Source organism: Drosophila yakuba, chromosome 2L (assembly GCF_016746365.2).
Source record: "Drosophila yakuba strain Tai18E2 chromosome 2L, Prin_Dyak_Tai18E2_2.1, whole genome shotgun sequence".
Taxonomy (NCBI): Eukaryota; Metazoa; Arthropoda; class Insecta; order Diptera; family Drosophilidae; genus Drosophila; species Drosophila yakuba.
Genome location: NC_052527.2, coordinates 14,829,204 through 14,848,107, shown reverse-complemented (window position 1 = coordinate 14,848,107; position 18,904 = coordinate 14,829,204). Strand labels below are relative to the sequence as shown.

The 18,904-nt window shown below is 42.3% G+C and overlaps 3 protein-coding genes and 2 non-coding genes across 7 annotated transcripts in view; 3 read left to right on the top strand and 2 right to left on the bottom strand.

Moving 5' to 3' along the window:
• LOC6528252 (protein outspread) overlaps nt 1–2,617 on the top strand; it is an 81,204-nt gene extending 78,587 nt beyond the window's left edge. For 2 of the 3 annotated variants that reach the window (XM_002089269.4, XM_015198959.3), the window contains 6 exons: nt 74–208; nt 281–420; nt 528–677; nt 733–844; nt 1,057–1,426; nt 1,685–2,617. In XM_002089269.4, coding sequence (XP_002089305.1) covers nt 74–208; nt 281–420; nt 528–677; nt 733–844; nt 1,057–1,426; nt 1,685–1,878 — 1,101 coding nt within the window. In that variant the 3' untranslated portion in view covers nt 1,879–2,617. The remainder of the gene's footprint in view (nt 1–73; nt 209–280; nt 421–527; nt 678–732; nt 845–1,056; nt 1,427–1,684) is intronic. The other variant, XM_039371499.2, reaches the window with a different exon arrangement.
• A 206-nt stretch (nt 2,618–2,823) lies between these two features.
• Nucleotides 2,824–2,895, bottom strand: Trnap-agg. The gene has a single exon. It is a non-coding gene; the product is annotated as a tRNA-Pro (tRNA).
• Nucleotides 2,896–3,198: 303 nt separating this feature from the next.
• Trnap-agg lies at nt 3,199–3,270 on the bottom strand. The gene has a single exon. It is a non-coding gene; the product is annotated as a tRNA-Pro (tRNA).
• An 11,217-nt stretch (nt 3,271–14,487) lies between these two features.
• On the top strand, nt 14,488–14,891 carry LOC6528249. Its single transcript, XM_002089268.3, has 2 exons — nt 14,488–14,598; nt 14,660–14,891. The coding sequence occupies exons 1-2, from the start codon at nt 14,587–14,589 to the stop codon at nt 14,825–14,827; spliced, it is 180 nt and encodes a 59-aa protein (XP_002089304.1). The 5' UTR covers nt 14,488–14,586; the 3' UTR covers nt 14,828–14,891.
• A 569-nt stretch (nt 14,892–15,460) lies between these two features.
• LOC6528248 lies at nt 15,461–16,582 on the top strand. Its single transcript, XM_002089267.3, has 3 exons — nt 15,461–15,607; nt 16,115–16,290; nt 16,352–16,582. Exons 2-3 carry the CDS (start codon nt 16,234–16,236, stop codon nt 16,517–16,519), a joined length of 225 nt encoding a protein of 74 aa, XP_002089303.2. The 5' UTR covers nt 15,461–15,607; nt 16,115–16,233; the 3' UTR covers nt 16,520–16,582.
• Nucleotides 16,583–18,904: the final 2,322 nt, after the last annotated feature.

The window sequence follows — 18,904 nt, the reverse complement described above, 5'->3', positions numbered from 1 at the left end:
CAAGTGCAGCATAAATATGGATAAATAACATTTTAATTCGTTTAAAAACTATCTACAATACTGTGCATTCTAGACCCTCTGCGAGAAGGGATTGAGTGCCATGGAGACTTCGCATAAGCGGCTTACTTTGGATCTTGAGCAGAAGCACAAGATGGAGATTGAGCGCCTGCTGGCCGAGAAGGAAACTGCCCTGGCCGAGGAAACTCAGGTAAAACTCATAGCCAGACAGCCCCCTTTAGTGGTTTCTTTACATATTTCGATACTTTTACTGCATTTATAGGCCACTTTGGCTGCTCTGGATGCGATGAGAAAAGCACACCAGAGTGAGGTGCAGCGGGAGGTGGCTCGATTCAAGCAGGAGTTCCTGCGACAGGTCCAAAGAGGCGAACAAATGCGAGGGGATGGCGCCAAACTGAAAGAGTAAGTAAAGAATCTAATTTTTATCAGATAATACCTAAAAGACGTACCTTCAAATAACAAATCCTTTTATACACTAATAACTAAAATTGAAATTATTTACTCTTTAGGGAGGATCTCGGGGATCTTCGAATGGAAATTCTCGCATTTTCCGAAAAGTATTCCATCAAGTGTGTGGAAAACGCGGCCTTGGAGGAAAAACTGCATATGGCCAACAGCAAGCTGAGGCATTTCCAACAGATGCAGCAACTTGAGCTGAGGTACGCTAATTGATATGACATTATTGGGCATCTTTACATGACTAACATTTTGTAGAAACAAACAATTTCGAGCTCACTTGGCCTCCGAGGATCCATCAAATGATGTTCACTTCGTGCAGGGCCTGACCTCCGACGCTCGAGAAGATGCTGATTGCGAAGATAGCGAGGTAAGAAATTGGAGTGGTACTCGTATCACCTAGAACCCCTTAATTAACCCTAGATCAATTAGTATTAATTGTGACTAACACTAACCTTTACAACAGCAGACAACAACTAATCCACTTTGTTACCATCTTCCACTATCCCAAAAAAAAAAAATACAAAAAATATAAAACACACAACACAAACAACACACCACAACTACAACCAACCACCCAAGCCTGCACCTCAAAAATTGGGTGCCACAGCAACAAGAACTACTGCCACAACCAACACAACCACTACCACAACTACAACCGCAGCCAAAACTACATCAGCGGCCCCGAGCGACACTAAGTCCAATCCCGATTCCGATAGAGATAGAGAAACCGCCGATTCATCGCGGGCGCCACCCGAGAAAATGGAGCAAAGTCTCTTCGTGATACCCTCCCATATGCTAAACAGTTCCCTCGTGCCTGCCGCAAACGCTTCTGATCAGAGTCAGAGATCCCAACTCTATCGAGATCTCGATGGGCCCGAGGATGGTTACGAGCCATGCTACAGGCCCTTCGATATATTTGCCATCTATCAGAATCGTTTGAGCTACCAAGGTAAACGCAAAAACGCCATTCTCGATCCACTCTATTCCTTCCTGGGACAGCGCACTCTTCTATCTACACTCTATATACACGTAATCGTAAACATCACGGCTGTCTCTGCTTTTGTCTTCTGTCTTTCCGTATTTCACTCCTGGCCCTTTCCCAGTGCTCCTGTTAATATATCAACACACATTTGTATATCTGTCTTGCTCCAAAAATCGAAAGAGAACTAACTTTAGATACGTTTCCTTCTTTTGCGACTCCTTGCAGGTCTGAAGGGCAGTTCCACGTTTGGCAAGAGTTTGAGGAAATCCGCTGCACACACATCACCAGCATCATCAGAACTAACAACAACAACAGCACCCACAACCGATCCAAAAAAGCCCAGTCACAAGCAAATGTTTAAAACGGCTGCCGTCATTAACATTCAGCAACAGGTAGCCCAGGATGAAAAAGCACAATGAACAAATGGAACAAATAAAATCGAAAATGAAATGCAATAACCAAGAGCAAGAAAACAACAAACAGAACCAGTGGAACAACCAAAGAATAATTAGTGCTAATAATAACTAAATAATTATAACTATTTAAAGTATATTAATTAAACCAGCAACCAAATGCAAGACAAAATCGAACGGCACAGCATTCATGATGTATGTACATAATCCGAATAACATTTCTCTAACAGAGCGCAAAACTGGTTGAAGATCATAACTAAGATGATTTAAGATGATGATGATGATGATGTTGGTGATGTAGCAGGCAAGTGAAATATATACACACATATATGAGGAGCTTCAGATTTCGAATGGAGTTTAGCTAACAACGACTGCTCACCCCCCTCCAATGCGAAAAGTGGAAGGGACGTCGAGCAATGGAAACTAACCTCCACAAAAGTAACAACGGCAGCATACACTGCGTCATCAACAGCTACAAAAACCACAACAATTTTGGGCCAAATTTATGTATTTATCGTCTATTCTATCAATGTAACTGTATGTTATTCTACTGTACGTTTATCCAATTCTCTATGTCCACAAAATGTGTCATTTATTTATGTTTATCTAGTTCATAGGTCAACTTTGAAGCGAGCAACAAGAATCAAGCTTAGTTGCTTCTTTTTTCGTTTGTATTAAATATATCGAAATTGTTTTTCAGCTTACATACATGTAAATGCATTATACATAAAGAAAATACAAACAATACATCGTCTAATTTTATTTTTGTTTTGTTAACCATTGGTATTAATCAATATATTTTACCTTAATTAAAGCAATTTTAATCTTACTAAATAAGCGGGGCAAAACAACAAATGTTAATATTATTTACCCATAAGTCGTTATTTGTGCAACAAAAATAAAAACTATAAGCAAAGTTTATAATTTGAAACAAAAAAGTTCTTTTCTCTTGGGCTCGTCCGGGATTTGAACCCGGGACCTCCCGCACCCTAAGCGGAAATCATACCCCTAGACCAACGAGCCAGTTGCCCGATGACGGTCAAAATGCCTAGTCATCTTTCCGCACGAATTGTGCAGGTTTCTTTCATGGTCAACAGAAAGCTCCAGCCTTGAAAGTAGCTATGAAACCAGTTTATATTAATTTTGAAAATGTTTTAATGGAAAATGTAAGCACGACCAACTGTTACAGCACAAAATTGGTGTGATTTTGTGAATCGCGAAACGTGTTTTTTCAATTTGCTAGTATCTTCTAAATCCTCGATATGAGTGTGCATACATAATATGTAAGTAGAAGATCAAAAGATTGGCAAAAAAGATAACCTTCTTGGGCTCGTCCGGGATTTGAACCCGGGACCTCCCGCACCCTAAGCGGAAATCATACCCCTAGACCAACGAGCCAGTTGAACAGCGACTGCTAATAATCCGTTTTGTTATGGCGGCCACTCCATGCGCAAGTGCAAATAAAGCTTTAGCGCTGTCTAAATTTGGCGTAAGCTTTCCAGGAAAACTGAAGACGCTGGCAAAAAACGAAAGGGCAACGAGAACTCGACTCATTACATGCCATTTCGAGTAATTCCTGCTGCTGCAGCAAAAACAGAAACTACTGAATAAATAAGCGTGTTCAGACGTCGATGGTTCCAAGCAGTCTGCCGCATCCAAATGGATCTCAGAAAACTAAGAAAGAAAATCAACTTGGCAAGAGCGTAGCTAAAATTTTCATTCGGAGGGGGAGAGAAATCATTGATACATATGTATGTTGCTTATAAAGGGAACACTTAGAAACAACATTTTTCAAGCCTCTTGAATTAGAGAATTTCATGACTACGCCCATGGTCAAGCGATGGAAGAATACAGAAGTCCGATTCCATAAACGTCAGCTAACGTTCCCTTGGGACGTGCGACTTGTGATGGACTAAAAAACCCTTTGCTTCGGCCAGTTTAAAATGCAGATAGCGTTTGCTGTTATGGAGTTTTTCGCGAGAACTCTGGAAAATCTGCTTTGGACACTCGGCCTGTGTTTTCCTTGTGGATCGGATCGATTGCCTTTTGCGGCAGCAGAGCGATTGTGACGTCACTTTAAATGAGTCGCAATTGATTTGAACTTTTGGCAATTGGAATGACTATTGAAATTGCGCGACTCATTCCCCCGTCGTTCGCCATTAATTCGCATAATTGTTTTAGCTACTTGGGAAGCAATTCGACAAAATGTTGACGACGGAAAAACTAGAAAAGCAAGCCAATTCAAGACGAAGGAAAACAAAACGTGTAGAAATTAGTGAAAATTACAGGCCGCTGTTTGACTTTGCAATCACGATTTTCACTTTATTGGCAAGCCATCGATACAATTCGTTTGCTTTTCCCCTGCTTTTCCGCTCTGGCCGACTTCTCATTGAGTCTGTCCCTGACCCTTGTGGGGACACTCAGGAAAGCAAATAATCCCCCGAGTGGCGCTTTTCTTTCAACTTGGAAACCCGGCTAACAATGCATTTTATTTGATTATCCGCTCAGCTGCCGTCGCGTGGATTGCCGACTGACGTGACGGAATCGAAATTACTTAATTCAAGCGATTGGCAGGCCGACTTCAGTGGCATCGATCGACAAGCGGGGTTAAGCGCAGGCAGGTGATTCCATCGCAGGTCATTGAACCGTCATTTTGGCCAGTTGAGGTAAATTTGCTAATTTGATAATATTTTACGCTCTTTAGTAACACGAAACTAATACATGTATACGAATATATAGAAATATGTTGCCCAGTATTTGGGTCACCTACGAGCAGCGATCTGATCATTGGCATCCACAACAAGTCCCAAGTAATGACCATGGTTGCGTGGAAATCGTCCGCCTCTTCCCAACGCAATTCCCGATCGCACCCCGGCCCCGTCCCCTATTCCTGCCCATCCCATCCAATCATCCCCCAATTGGGGCCTCCATTTCCACCCAATACCAGGCCGCTGGCCAAAGTGGTCATTACCATGTTGCACACCTGCAATTACCATCTAGTTGTCCATGCAATTTTCCAGCTTGAAATTGAGAAAAGTCTTCGCATATACATATGTATGTATAATGCTGGTTCGAGCTCTGATTAGCCTGTGATACGCAACTGGAATCAGGAACATGGCACTGAAACCAGTAATATATCCAGAAAGAATCCCCAATTGGCTTATCAAACACATAAACTTAAACTTATGCGAACTTAGTACTTATTTTGTAATGTTTATTATTAATGGAAAGAAGCAATGCGACTGAAAGGCTTTTCTCAGCTGGTTATCATTTTCATTAATCCAGTTAATAAACCACAATTTAATACGGTGAAAAATTCGACTAAGCACTCATGCCCCTCGACTAATTAAACTCGGGCAGTAAACTTTTATGATACACCATAAAAGATACGACACTAAATCGTTGACCAACTTCAAAAGATTTCGCCTGGCTCTTTCACTTCGGCAGTTCTTAACAAGCGCCAAAAACAAAATCACCGCAAATTAGAACAGTCCCATCACGATCGATTACATTAAATAATGCTACGCCTGGGCCCGTGTGCAATTTTTTGTTTCTTATTGCGGCTCCTTGCTGCAACAGATTCTAACAAACTGCGACAACATCAAAGGCCCAGGCCCAGGCCCAGCCACGACCCAATTGGCCTTCTTCTCACAGGGCAGGGGGATTGCTTCCCCGTCCCAGATATCTGCAACTTCAACTCTGACTTCATTGAGGCATAACGTCTGCCTCGGATTCTTTGGGTCTGTTTGGGCCTGTTATAACGGCCACGAAATCGCGCGCCCCAAAACAATGCCGCAACTACAAGATCAGCAGCAGCAGCAGCAGCAGCAGCAGCAGCAGCAGCAGCAGCAGCAGCAGCAGCAGCAGCAGCAGCAGTAACATCTGCAACTTGGCAACTTGCAACAGTGGCAGAAACGGTAGCTGGCGTTGATCTTGGTGAAAAGGGAAAATTGTTTCGTTTCGTTTCGATTCGATTCGTTTTCGCTCTGCTTGCAGCTCTGGCTCTCGGGGGATATTAAGTTTGCTTGCTGTTAACATAAATTTATACTGCCTTTAAACTAATTGACGATGACAACTTCTGTGCCGCCGCAGCAGCAGCAACAATCCGAGTCCAAAAGGCTGCTGGCATACTTTTCTAGTCATCCCTGTTGCGGATTGTCTTTGGAATCGCATTGTGGGCTGGTCGGCGATTTACGAGTGCCGCGATCTTGAAATGCCTCCGCGAGCATTTACCAAATGTGTGTGGCAGTGCCACATTTTATTCAATAACTGAGCTAATTGGATGCCAACCAAGCACTTGAGAGAGTTCAAGTTCAACATTTTGAAATGTTTTTAGTCAGTTAATAGAACATGTGCCAACAAAGTTGCAAGTAGTAGCAAAAATGTTAAAAAGACTTATGGCTCCTGAATAGATTTTTAAAATTATAATGTATTCAGATTGAATTGGAAAAACAGGATATACATAAATCAAAAGTAAATAAAGTAATGTACAAAAGTGGATTTATTACCTTGTAAAGAATGCAGTCCAGCGACATAATTACATTGCACCTAAGATATAACAATATCCACACACCTTCCTCCGATTCCAATAAACATTAGTTTTATGTTTTAAAGCCATTGATTGATTTAATTCACTGCGGACTGAGCGAGGTCTTTTTAACTCAGCTCACATGGGGAAATTCGGTTTCATTAGGTTTTCCATTTCATAGACGTTTACGATCATCAATTGTCATTAGTGAAATTAAAAGCCGACGAAGATAAAGTGCCGACTGTCAAAGTGGCCAAGGAAAGTTTAAACTTGGGACCGATTCGACAGAGCCAACTTCTATGCGCCGACTCGAGATCAAGATAGTGTGGCAATTGATGAATTCGTGGGGGCGAAGGGGAAGCCGAGAGATCGGTGGGGCCACCAGCACCACCAGGCCACTGGGGAAGTCGACAACAAGTTGTAAGAACAAATAAACAATTGGTAATTGTTTCGAATTGGGAATGGAAATGGAAATGGTAAAGGCTATGCCAGTAGATTGAGAATGGGAGTTGCATCTAAAGCTGGAGGATTGCCAGCCAGTCAGCCAGGAGGAGGAGGAGGATGAGACACAGAGACCCGGTGACACACATTTCCATCCATTTTCCAGGCACACACCATATACTACTACATGGATCGTACACGAGCTTGGAAACCGAAAGTCACACAAACCGAGATAATCATCAAACTCAAGACTTCCCCGTCTCAGACATTGCGACGTTTCTGTTTTGGTTCCTCCACTTGGTTGGTTGGGCCATCGTGTGAAACATAAATGCGCCCAAATTGATTTTTAAATGCTCCTGGGGACCTCTGGCGAGGATTGACCCAGCTCAACCCGCTGGGAATCGGCTGGGAAGAATCGAATCGAATCCAGCCTCTTGCTCTTGCTCTTGCTCTTGCCTGTCGCTGCCGTAATACGCAGAGCCCGTTTTTGGCCGTGGCTGGAATGAACGACAAAATCTGTTTGCTATTTAAGGCAGTAACAATTTGTTCGGCTCACGTTTTTGGCTCGCACATATTTGGCTAGGGTGCGCTTCTCCCAGAATAAGCAGCGAATAAAAAGTGGAGAAAGATCCAACGGAGATGGCACTGAAATGCCCAAAGTCTTGGGGGAAAAGGGAGCTCATCCCAGATCCCAGATCCCAACGCCCACAATGAAAGGCGATGGCGATGGCGATGGCGATGTAGATGGCGATGGCAAAGGCGTTGCCGCTACAAATTCCCAGCTGGCCGATATGAAATCACAAAAACATTGCATAAACATCGGTGCATCGGTGGACAATGGGCCACCTAAATGAACCGATCGTAAATTGCGCGGTAGTTGGGCACACAGTCAAAGATCCCCCTTCTGGGATCTGCATCTCCGGCCGTGCTTAACTGTGAAGTCATAAATTTGTCGACCGTTTCTCGTTTCGGCCCGTTAACGGAGAGCGCACAGTGCGTGTCTTTTTTCGGCTTGTAGCTAAAGTTAACGTAACAGAGCACACACCCCGAGGGAATTAACATGGTCAAGATCATCGCGAGTCATAAGGCCTCAAGATCGAAGCGAAGTGAGGAGCCCTCGGGAGGTAGATGTCCCTGGAAAAATAACAGGGTAAATCTTACGAAAATACACAGCTTCTATAGGCGATAAGTTGGGGGAAATGTCTCAAAGTGTTTCTAAATATTAATCAGACACAACAAAATGCTTACCTTTTCATGAGTACATTTAATCTTTTAAAGCCTTATAAGTACCAATTGAAATGTTTATGTTTCAAGGAATAAATCTTTATCAGTACCAATTTTCTAAAGCAGTATAGTTAGGATGCGCTTGATCATATTTTAGCTTGAAATACTTATTCTAGGTTGGTGAAAATGCCCCATATTGTTTCTATATATTCAGATGGCACAACAAAATGATTAACAAAAAAATTAAATATTAGTTAACTCGATGTTGAGATATAAGACTTCATGAGTACCTTCTATCTTTTAACCAATTGAAATGTTTATCATTCAAGGTATGAGTCTTTATAAATACCAATATCCTTAAGCAGTGTAGTTAGGATGCGCTTGTTCTTATTTTAGTTTGAAATACATCTTGGGCATCGATTGTGAGAGTGATTGCTGGCCATTAAGTCATAAAACTTAGCTGTTTTTCTTTACGAGCAGTGATAATTCAGGGTTCAGCTGGGATAAATACACTTTGCGAATGCTTTCGGTCGTTGATCGGTAGCCAAAGCAATCGAGCAAACTATTGGTTAAAGGGGCTTAAGGGGTCGATCGATCAGATATGTATCTCTGATCGAAAATGTTCTCAGACCCAGGGGCGAGGGCAGGGCGGAAGAACCCCAAATCAGCTTCCATAAAGAAGAATGTTCGGCCGAAAAGTCTAATAAGCCGTAGTAGCCCAGGCTCAGCCTTAATATTTTTAATTGAATTTTAGGCTTCGCCTGTCAGGCGTCAGGCGACTGACCAAACAGCCGAAATGCAGGAGGCAACAAATTGTGGTTGGGTGTGGTTTGGTGTGGTTTGGTGTGGTTTGGTGTGGTTTGGTGTGGTTTGGTGTGGTGCGGTTTGGAAATTCTCCGGGCCAAGGCAAATGTCGAAACATAAATTAATATGCAGGCTGGCTGGCAGACAACAAACGGCAATAGGCGGAACCGACCGAGGCAAGGCCAGTAGCCGGCCAGGTTTTATTGATCTTGCTGGAGAAACTACAAGTATGTGGCAGTGCGGCAGTGGCATGAGCTACATGTGCAACATGCTTGCCAAAAACATTTGCTCAGACAATTTTCTAATACCGATCATGCATGCATATAAATCTTGCGGCAAGTGTGCCCATGCGTTTCCTACAAACGCCGCTTGCTACCCTAAAAGAAGAAGGGGTTTCCATGGATACTTGTCCCATTTGACTACGCACTAGCTACTAAAACTTGGAATCAATTTTATGGAAGATTAACTAAGCTTCTAGGTACTTAGCCTATGAAGTAACCCATTCTATATCCATCCTAAATACTTTCAAGGCGGTATTACTGAAACAACAAAAATAATTATATTTAAAGTAGATAATCACAGGTTGGGAGACTATAATCTCTATAGCCTTGCCATTTCCTTTAACTGTAATTTCAAGCAGTTTGGCTATATGCCGCTGCATCGTGTATAAATCTCTCACATATTTAGCCAGCAATATATTTTAATGATAATCTTCACTCTCTGATTTTTTTTGGCTGGGTGGTGCTGGGAAATTGAACATGAACACAGGAGCAACGCGGACATGCATCAGCAACAAATTCAATTCGAATTTCCCATTGATGCCGGCGAAGTCTATTTAAATTGTTTCGCCAGTGCCAATCGAGGTGGATTCTCCGTAGCTCCGTTTAATGGGCAGTTGCTAGCTCACTGCTTGTTTGGATGTTTGGATGTTTGCTTGTTCTTGAGGCCGTTGTTGCAGATGTTGCAGATGTTAGATGTTGCTTGTTGCTGCTGCTGTTATTAGATGTTGCTGCAATGCAGTGCAGTGCAGTGCACCGCTGCCTGGGCGTTTAACCATTATTATATATTGGCCTCATGCTAGTCATTCGTTTGATTTTGTGTTTTCCCCAGGTTTTTTGTTTTCCTTGCTGCCCGAGTAGGCCGCAGTTGCAGCCGCAGCCACAGCCTCTGCTATTTATTCAGCAGTCCAAGTCTTGGTCTTGTGGGTAGCTTTTGCTCCACGGCTGCCGCTCTGGTTGCCGAGACATTGATCTAATAAATGTGGCCGGTGGAGGTCCATGCTTTTTGTTTTATGTCGTTTTGGTCTGCAACTCAAATTGCCTTTTGCGTAGTCGTTGTGGGTTTGATCCACTAAACCAATAATGCCACACAGCTGACCCAGTTTTCCCGGCTACTCCCCCCATTGCGAACTTTTCGTTTTTTATCGTTGTTGCAGCAGCTTGTTATGCGATTTCTGTGGTAATTATAGGAATAGAAAGATGCTAACAGAAATAAAAAGTTGTCCAAAACCTACACACAAGCAATTTGCAAACGAAATGCTGAACTTTCGGTGGATTTTCGCCTCCAAATTGCAAATTGAATTGCTTTTTATAGCGCAAGATAATTGGGCGAGATTTGGGTTAGTTTGGTGAAACTTCCCACATACATAAATGTCTATCATGGCTTAGATGTTGAGTGTATTAAAGTCAGGATATGGATGGGATTATCATGATATTGGGAATATTTCCGGTGATTTCCAGAATGTTGTATTCACTCAACTCATGAAATGGGAAACATTACTTTTATTGAGAGTTATTATTTAACAGTAAAATGTAATAGCATCAACTACTGCATTTCTGCATTCAGACAGATAGATGGATAGACTTTTTCTTTTTCCTAGACTTTTCTCGCCACCCAAAACCGAAGTTTAAGAATCTTTAAATTATGAGTGCCCGCAGCGACTACGGTAGCTGCAGATCGTCCAGAGTTAACTGCCGATTTATGGCCCAACTTAGCACGGTCAACTGGCCAGAAAGAGTTAAGGAAAACACTAACTGCGAACGTAAGTTAAGTATGCCAAGTTGGCGATCTATTAGAAGATATGCTAAAAGCCCGCACCAAACCGAAGACCAAAGTGAGTGGCTGCCACTCGAGCGCCTGGCAAACACTTCTGTTAATGACACTCGTCTTGCGGCTCCTTGGCCAGTGTTAATTTGCGGTCATTAGCCAGAATCTCCCGCTTAGACTTCAACTCCAACTCCAACTCCATCTCCAGCTGGAGCTGCGAGTGCATCTTGCAGTGCGACTCCTTCGCGGCGTTCATTCAATTTGCGTCTGCGCGGATTCTTTTCTCTCCGCCTGCTGGCGGGTAAAAGGCTTTCCACACACTCGCACACACACTCGCACACACACTCTCCTCACAATGGGTTGTTAGCCCACAATGGGCTTTTGTTAACGGTTAAATTACACTTGATGCCGCCTCTTAGGCTAATGATGCGTATGGGAATCGGGCGAATACAAATGCTAATTCATTTGCACTTTGGCCCGCCAGCTCGACTGACTCGACTGATTCGACTGATTCCGCTGATTTGGCTGATTTATTTATGCAAAAATGACGCCGTTGAAGGCGCGGGCAAAACAATAAATTACGGCCACAAAAGTGAATGTTAACAATGGCGAAATGGGTCAGAGTCGATCGGTTACGCTCGCGCTTCCCGGGAATTTCGCAGGTGCCTGCCGCAGCTTAATCGAGTAAATCGGCCAATTAAACCGCCCGATGATAAATTAAGTGGCTCTTTAGGACCTGCTAAAATGCCCGAGCACGCCCCCCAAAAATGTTGGCATTGCTAACCCAATTTCCCCCGGCAAGGGAATCTGCGTGCGATTCAAATTTCCATTTCCCTCAATCGCCATTGGCCAGCTTACACACTCGCATACGCACACCTGCCGAGTGGGGCCAACAAATTTCACTTATTGCCAATTTGCTGGCAATGAAATAAAATACTTTTCTTCCGCGACGCGCCTGCTTGTTGCCGATAGCCAAAAACCTGACCACGGACGCTGGCCCCCAAGAAGTTGGAGTTGCACTGCAGCAGGGGGAAGTCCCCATCCCCATCCTCATCCCCATCCAAATCCTCATCCTCCATCACCATCCAAATTGAACGGCAGCCCGCGCGGCTCTGCAATAAATAAATTGCGAAATTTATTTGGCGGCACTTACGCGTCGCTTTTTTTCATCGACTGCATTTTCCATAGTGATTTATTTGCATCGATCGGCGCGGAGGATCCAGCATCGCCTATCGAGCATGGAGCATGGAGCATGGGGCAGATGATCCAGCCGCGGTAAATAGATGGCTAGAAAATATCAATAAAAACTAAAATATTCTGGGTTATGGCCAGTGCCAGAGATGCGAATCGAATGAAGTGACCACTTGATATAGTACTATAGTTTTAATACAGTGTAGAGTATAGAAATGAGATATCAGTTCAACTACTGCACATTGCTATGACTAAAATATATTTATTTGTATCTAATTACCTTTATTAACTATATGGCTACGCCTAAAATATAATTATTTGTATCTAATTACCTTTATTAATGTATTTAATTATGGCTTCTATTGAATGTATTGGACAGCTATTAATTTTTGCCTTTAAAGATTGTGGAGAAAATCGTACATATACATATAGCAATGAGAGATCAGTGCATTGCTATGAGTAAAATATAGGTGTTTGTATCTAATTACGTTTATTAACTATGTGGCTTGTATTGAATGTATTGGGCAGCTATTAATTTTTGCCTTTACAGAATGTGAAGTTCATTAAACGAGACAAGATATTTAGAGCTTCCAAAAGTCTGTTTCAAACCAAATTACTTTAAAATATCCGACTTAATTCCTGTCCTACATTAGCAGTGCACTTGGCCAAGAGCTGAATGGCGTTTCCATTTCCCAGGGGGCAGCATCTCCGATTCCACTCGGAACAGCTTCCAGCTGCTTTTCCGCGAATCTCTCCCAGCTTTTGTGTGTGTGTGTCCGTCTGTCTGCCACCAAGATGCGTCGGCCTTTCAGGCATTTTCAATTGATTTTCAAATTTATCAAACAGGAAGCATCTCTGGCTACGCAGAGCGAGAACTCGCAGCAAGTCTGAGGCTCTTACTCTGACTCTGAATCTGAATCTGAGTCTGGATTTGGCATTAGCTCGTTGAGTCCAGATGTGGCTCGCGCTGCGTGTCCATTTAACGGCATCTTATGGCGCAGAATTGGCCAACTCATAGTATCGGCCAGCTGGCTTAAGCCAACCCAACAAGCCAAACAAACCAAGTAACCAACAAACTAACAAACCAACAAACCAACAAACTTACAAACCGGCAGACGACAGGCAAAGTGTTTCTGTCGCCGCTGATAGATGCGGCGGGTTTCGATTCCAATAGCATCAGTTTGGTTTGTGTGGAAATGGAGATGGAGATGGAGATGCAGATCTGGCTGACAATTTGTCAGTTACTCGCCCAGCTTTACTTTGCTAATTTAACTGCTGTTTTAATTAGTTACCGCGCCTCCAGATCATTAGCATTAAGTGACTGGCTTTGGGTTTCTTGTGGGCGGGGGGAGTGCGCGTTATTAATTGCCCGGCTTTTAGCTGACCATTTCGATGGCCGAGTGGCAGGTGACAGGTAGCAGCAGCTTTTAAGTCCCTTTACGTTTCTGGTGACTTTGTTTGTCACAAGTCACCTGCCATTATTTATAACTTGAAAGCATTCCTCATATTGTACTTACATTCTTAATGTTTATACCTTCAAATCATTTTCATCATCATTTTCATAACTTGTGTTTCTTGTTCACCTAAATCTTTGAAAATAGGAAATAACATTTTACAACATGTCCATATTGTTAGCTTCCGGTTCCGGTATTCAAAGTCTTTCGACATTCATTCTTCCTCTCAGCTTTTGTTGAATGTCAGTGGTCTCTCTAAGTAAGTGGTCTCTTTCTCCCTTTATTCATCTTTAAGAGGCTCCACTTTAATTAAAGAGTTTCTTCCCAAAACAACACAGCAACGAACTTAATTTCTGTTACGAAAAGGTTGTTCTTTTCTTTCAGGATGAAATGTTGCACAGTTAACAGAAGTTTAACAGTTCTGTCAACGTTTCGGTAAGTTTTAGAGGTGTCGCTGCTACTTCGTTAAGTTCATTTAGCCAATATATGAACCGATAGTTCGAAACTTTGCTAAATGTAAATTATTATTCGCCAAACCATTTGAAATCTACATGTAACATAAATCTCTTTTAGCTCCTTGCTGTCCATTGCCGCTAGATGGCGTCATATTTTGTAATGACATTTTTAAAAGTATAAGAAAATATTGGTAGGTTTTTCGAAACCTAAATGATATAGCATGATATTAAGAAAACCGCCCTTATTGTGCTAGTGCTTTATGATTTGATTTGGTAATATATTAAAAAAAGTTCATATTTTCAGTTTAGATTTAGTTTTCTATCATGAAAACCACCAAAAGAATACAAGGCATAAGCAGCAACTAACTATGCCGTAATACAAGGAAATACGGTATTCTTGATTACACAATTTCTTGAGAAACATTGATGCTATTTTTCCACCGAAGAACCAAATGATTATCGTGGCCTTAGCGAGTAATGATCCTCTTCTGAGAGCGATAAGAAGCTGCTGTGGGTATAAAAAGCGGTGCGTTCTGCAGAGAATTCGTACTTAAAATCAATACCTTGCAAGATGAAGTTGTTGGTGAGTTTAACATACTGAAAAGTAATAATGCTGTTATTTAACACAAAATAAATTTCATCAGGCTGTTCTTTTCGCCGTTTTGGCCGTTGTCCTGATGACTGCCGTTCCAGTTTTCGGCAACTTGCCGCAGTGCCAACCAAGTACCACCGCCGACGCCGCTCAAGGCGGTAGCTACCCGATCACAGAGCTGGGGTACCAGGGAAGACAAAGTCCCAGACGTAGGGGTTAATCAATCATCAATATAAAAAAAATCCACCTCATGTGAAAATAAACAGCGAGTTCTAAAATCGTAACACGAAGCCTTTGTATTATAAATAGTATTACACAGAGTCACTGGTCTGGGCGGTCCATACCCATAAACGTATGTTGGTTCTAAAGTCTGCTTTTCAATTCCATTCAAATATGAACAAGACTTGACTTAATAAAGTTTAATCATTCGGCATAGTAAAACAAAATATTTTCTTGTCCAACCGGCCATTTTACGAATTTGATAATTGATAAGAACTTATATACTTAGATAACTGACTTTGTGGAGTCCTGAATATTATTTAAAAATAATTGGTCGAAATTTTACCATATTATGTTTAATAGGCGTGCGTAGAACTTGGTTTAATTCCTAGTTTCAGGGGCTTAAAAATCTTTGAATTATGCAATTTAGATTTTTATATCTGTTTTCTCGGTTTACTAGATGGTTTTCCTTTAACAGTCGTAAAACGAATGAATTTTATATGAAATTGTTCCTAAAATATCGTTTGGTTACACTCATATAAAATTCTTTGATCAATAAGTTCTACTGAATTGGGGAAAGTGGATATAGAACTATGATTTTGTCGTTTCTAGTGGGACTGACATTAATATTGGCTGTAAGCGGTTTGCCGTTGTCAATTTCGATTTCCCACATGGAAAATTTCAGTTAAATATGTAACTCTTAGCATAATATAAAAAACAAAAGACAAGAACATGTGCTGGCGCAATGCCGACAAAAATAGTTAACATACCTAACAAGAAGGTAGGAACTTTGGATCAAAGGCGATGTGGATAAATAATCGTTTTAGGTTTGGTATCTGATCATGGAAAGAAAATTATTTCCTTCAAGTGATAATAAAACAGCGCATCTCAGGAGAAAGATATAGTTCTTTGTGTATGGTAAAGAGAAAATCACAAATCAACACCCAAAATAATTAGTCCGTCCGTATGAGCGATGACTTTTTGGGAACTGTAAAAGCTAGAAAGTTAAAACTAAGCATACTTTAAAAAATTCTCGAGAGGACTCTCTCGAGCTGAGTAACAGGTATCTGATAGTCGAGGAAGGATCAACCGATCATCACCAAATAAATTCTAACATTTGGATTATAAACAACCGACTTCAGTTAAGAAAACCTACCTTATTGTGTTAGTGCTTTATGATTTGATTTGGTAATATATTAAAAATAGTTCATATTTTTAGTTTAGATTTAGTTAACTATCATAAAAAACCACCAAAACAATACAAGGAATACGGTATTCTTGATTACAGCATTTCTTGAGAAACATGGATGCTATTTTTCCACCGAGGAACCAGATGATTATCGCGGCCATAGCGAGTAATGATCCTCTTGTGAAAGCGATAAGAAGCTGCTGTGGGTATAAAAAGCGATGCGTTCTGCAGAGAATTCATACTTAAAATCAATACCTTGCAAGATGAAGTTGTTGGTGAGTTTAACATGCTGAAAAGTAATAATGCTGTTATTTAACACAAAATATATTTCATCAGGCTGTTCTTTTCGCCGTTTTGGCCGTCGTCCTGATGACTGCCGTTCCAGTTTTCGGCAACTTGCCGCAGTGCCAACCAAGTACCACCGCCGACGCCGCTCAAGGCGGTAGCTATCCGATCACAGTGCTGGGGTACCAGGGAAGACAAAATCCCAGAAATAGGGGTTAATAAATCATAAATAGAAAAGAATCCACCTCATGTGAAAGTAAACAGCGAATTCTAAAATCGTAACACGAAGCCTTTGCATTATTAAACAGGAATACTGGGCTGGGCGGTTTATACCCAGTCTGCTTTTCAATATCCATCCAAACATGAACAGACTAGACTTTTAAAAAATGTACTCATTCGTTTCTTGTCCAACCGGCCACTTTGCGAATTCGATAATTGATAAACATACTTGGATAACTGACTTTGTGGAGTCGTGAACAATATCTTAGATACTTGCTCGAAATTTAACCAAATTATGTTTAATAGGCGTGTGTAAAATTTTATTTAATTCCTAATTTCAGGGGCTTAAAAGTCTTTTAAATATGAAATGTTGATTTTTATAGCTGTTTACTCAGTTAACTATATGGTTTTCCTTTACCAGCCGTAATGTCCGGGAAAGTCACCTAAACGTTCAATTTTTTTCACGTTTTTTTGCTCTAAATATTTATGGTTTTGCTGATGCTCGTTTGCTGTCTCTTTTGGCGATCAACTGCATGTTATGTGCATGTCAGTTCAACAAATATGCCCATCTGAACCTTTGCTTTTCAGTTTTCACGAATCCATTTAAGCCACAGTTTTCTCAAAAGCCCGCGTGGCAAGAGCACCATTTTGCGGGTAGTAGACAGGCATGGTAGTGTAGAATAGACAGGCAGCCTAATCTAAGCCGCGCGTGTAGAACATCATCTGGCACCGCGAGCTGACATGCAAATTAAAAAGCATATGCTTTGACTCCTAATCACAAAGCACTTTCATTCAGTGACTGCGTTGCCCCGCCTCGTCCTTTTTGCCCAGCTCACTTGATGGGTGACTCTTTTCTTCCGCCTGTCAGACGTTGCTGCCGACGCCTTGTCCGCGCTCACATCCGCGTTTTCATCCGCGAACACATCCGCGCTCACATCCGCGCCCTGCTCCGCCGCCTGACGTTGACATTGATGTTGGCTGTTAGCTGTTGGCTGTTGCCTCTTTGAATGTTGGTTGCCTGAGTTGCCTGTGTTGCCTGTTTTGGGTGGTGGCTGATGCGAGTGGCTGATGCGAGTGGCTGCCATTTGGGTGCGTGATGGATTTCTGCAGCGCTACGAGTCGAAATCCAGCGACTCCGACAGCTCGGCGCACAACTACGCCCCAAATGGCGCAAAAAGCGGAATCCCCCAAAATGATTAATGACTTTTCAAGTGACTGGCAACAAAACCAAGTCACCAGTCACATAACGAGCCTCAGCCAGGATCAAAAAATTGTGGCTGCACTGTGCAAAATGCTGATGTTTTGTATAGTCGAAAGTAATCCGAAAAGTATACTACGCTCTGTGTACTAACATTTAAATCAGCTTGTAAGTACATTTTAGTTACGCTAAAATTAAGCAAATCGAAAAGTAGCTATTTGTGGTACAAAACCATAAAAATAGTAATTCAGCAATGAATGAGGAAGAATATAAATTGGATCAAAATACTACGTTTCATAAATCCAATTAGTTTCTCTCAGTGTAAAGGCTCGCTTGTGGGCGTCTCAGAAGTAGAGAGCCACAAATTAGTCTCAGCAAACGAGGACGCGACTCCTAGACTCCGACTCCAACTCTGACTCCGACTCCGATTCCGACTGCGACCCCAGATCCGTCTATGAGGATGAGCATCCCCTGCTCCGGACACATCCCACTTCCACTTCCAGAGACATCCCCCGCTGCTCCGGGCTGCTCGTCTATCTTTGCCATCACTCTGGCTGAGTGATGGGGCTGCGTGTGTGGGGTCCTTGTCTTTGGGATTAATGATTTAAATGCGGGGAAGGGGTCTCTTCTGTCTTCTCTCCTCTTCACTGGCTGACTCGAACTGTTGTCGTGTCATTAACCAACACTCTGGCGTGCCATTTTCACCTGCAGCTGCAGTCATTTTTCAACACTGAGCCAGTGGGATGGCATCGTTAATTGCAGGCAAACGTCAAAAGTCGTCGTCTGTCAGTCCCGAAACCCCCTAGTCCTGCCACCTCCTGGAGGCTCCAACCATCAAGCTTCAAACATCAAACATCAAGCTGAAGCCTGGCTTCTCGTCCACGTCCACATCCACGTCAGAAGCTGTCAGGCTCACAAAAGTATACATCACGGCCAAAAGTCCCACTGCCCAGTTCCCAGTTCCCCGTTCCCAGTTACCAATCTCAATCCCCCTGCTTTCAGACAGAGTCCAGGCCTGGTCATGGTCGATAGTTGGCTGTTGCTGTTTCTGTTGCTGTTGCTGTTGCAAAAGATTGATGTGTGCTGTACGACGTCGGCAGGCAAAACGGAAAATAAATGATGTTGGTGATTATTTTTCTTCATTGAGCGGCAGTCACTGCTGCCTGTTCGCTTTGCCGTTGTTTCAA

Coding starts and splice junctions, on each gene's coding strand:
- LOC6528248 (XM_002089267.3), top strand. CDS start 16,234: ATGCGTTCTGCAGAGAATTCATACTTAAAATCAATACCTTGCAAGATG. Junction 16,291..16,351: donor CTTGCAAGATGAAGTTGTTG/GTGAGTTTAACA, acceptor ATATTTCATCAG/GCTGTTCTTTTCGCCGTTTT.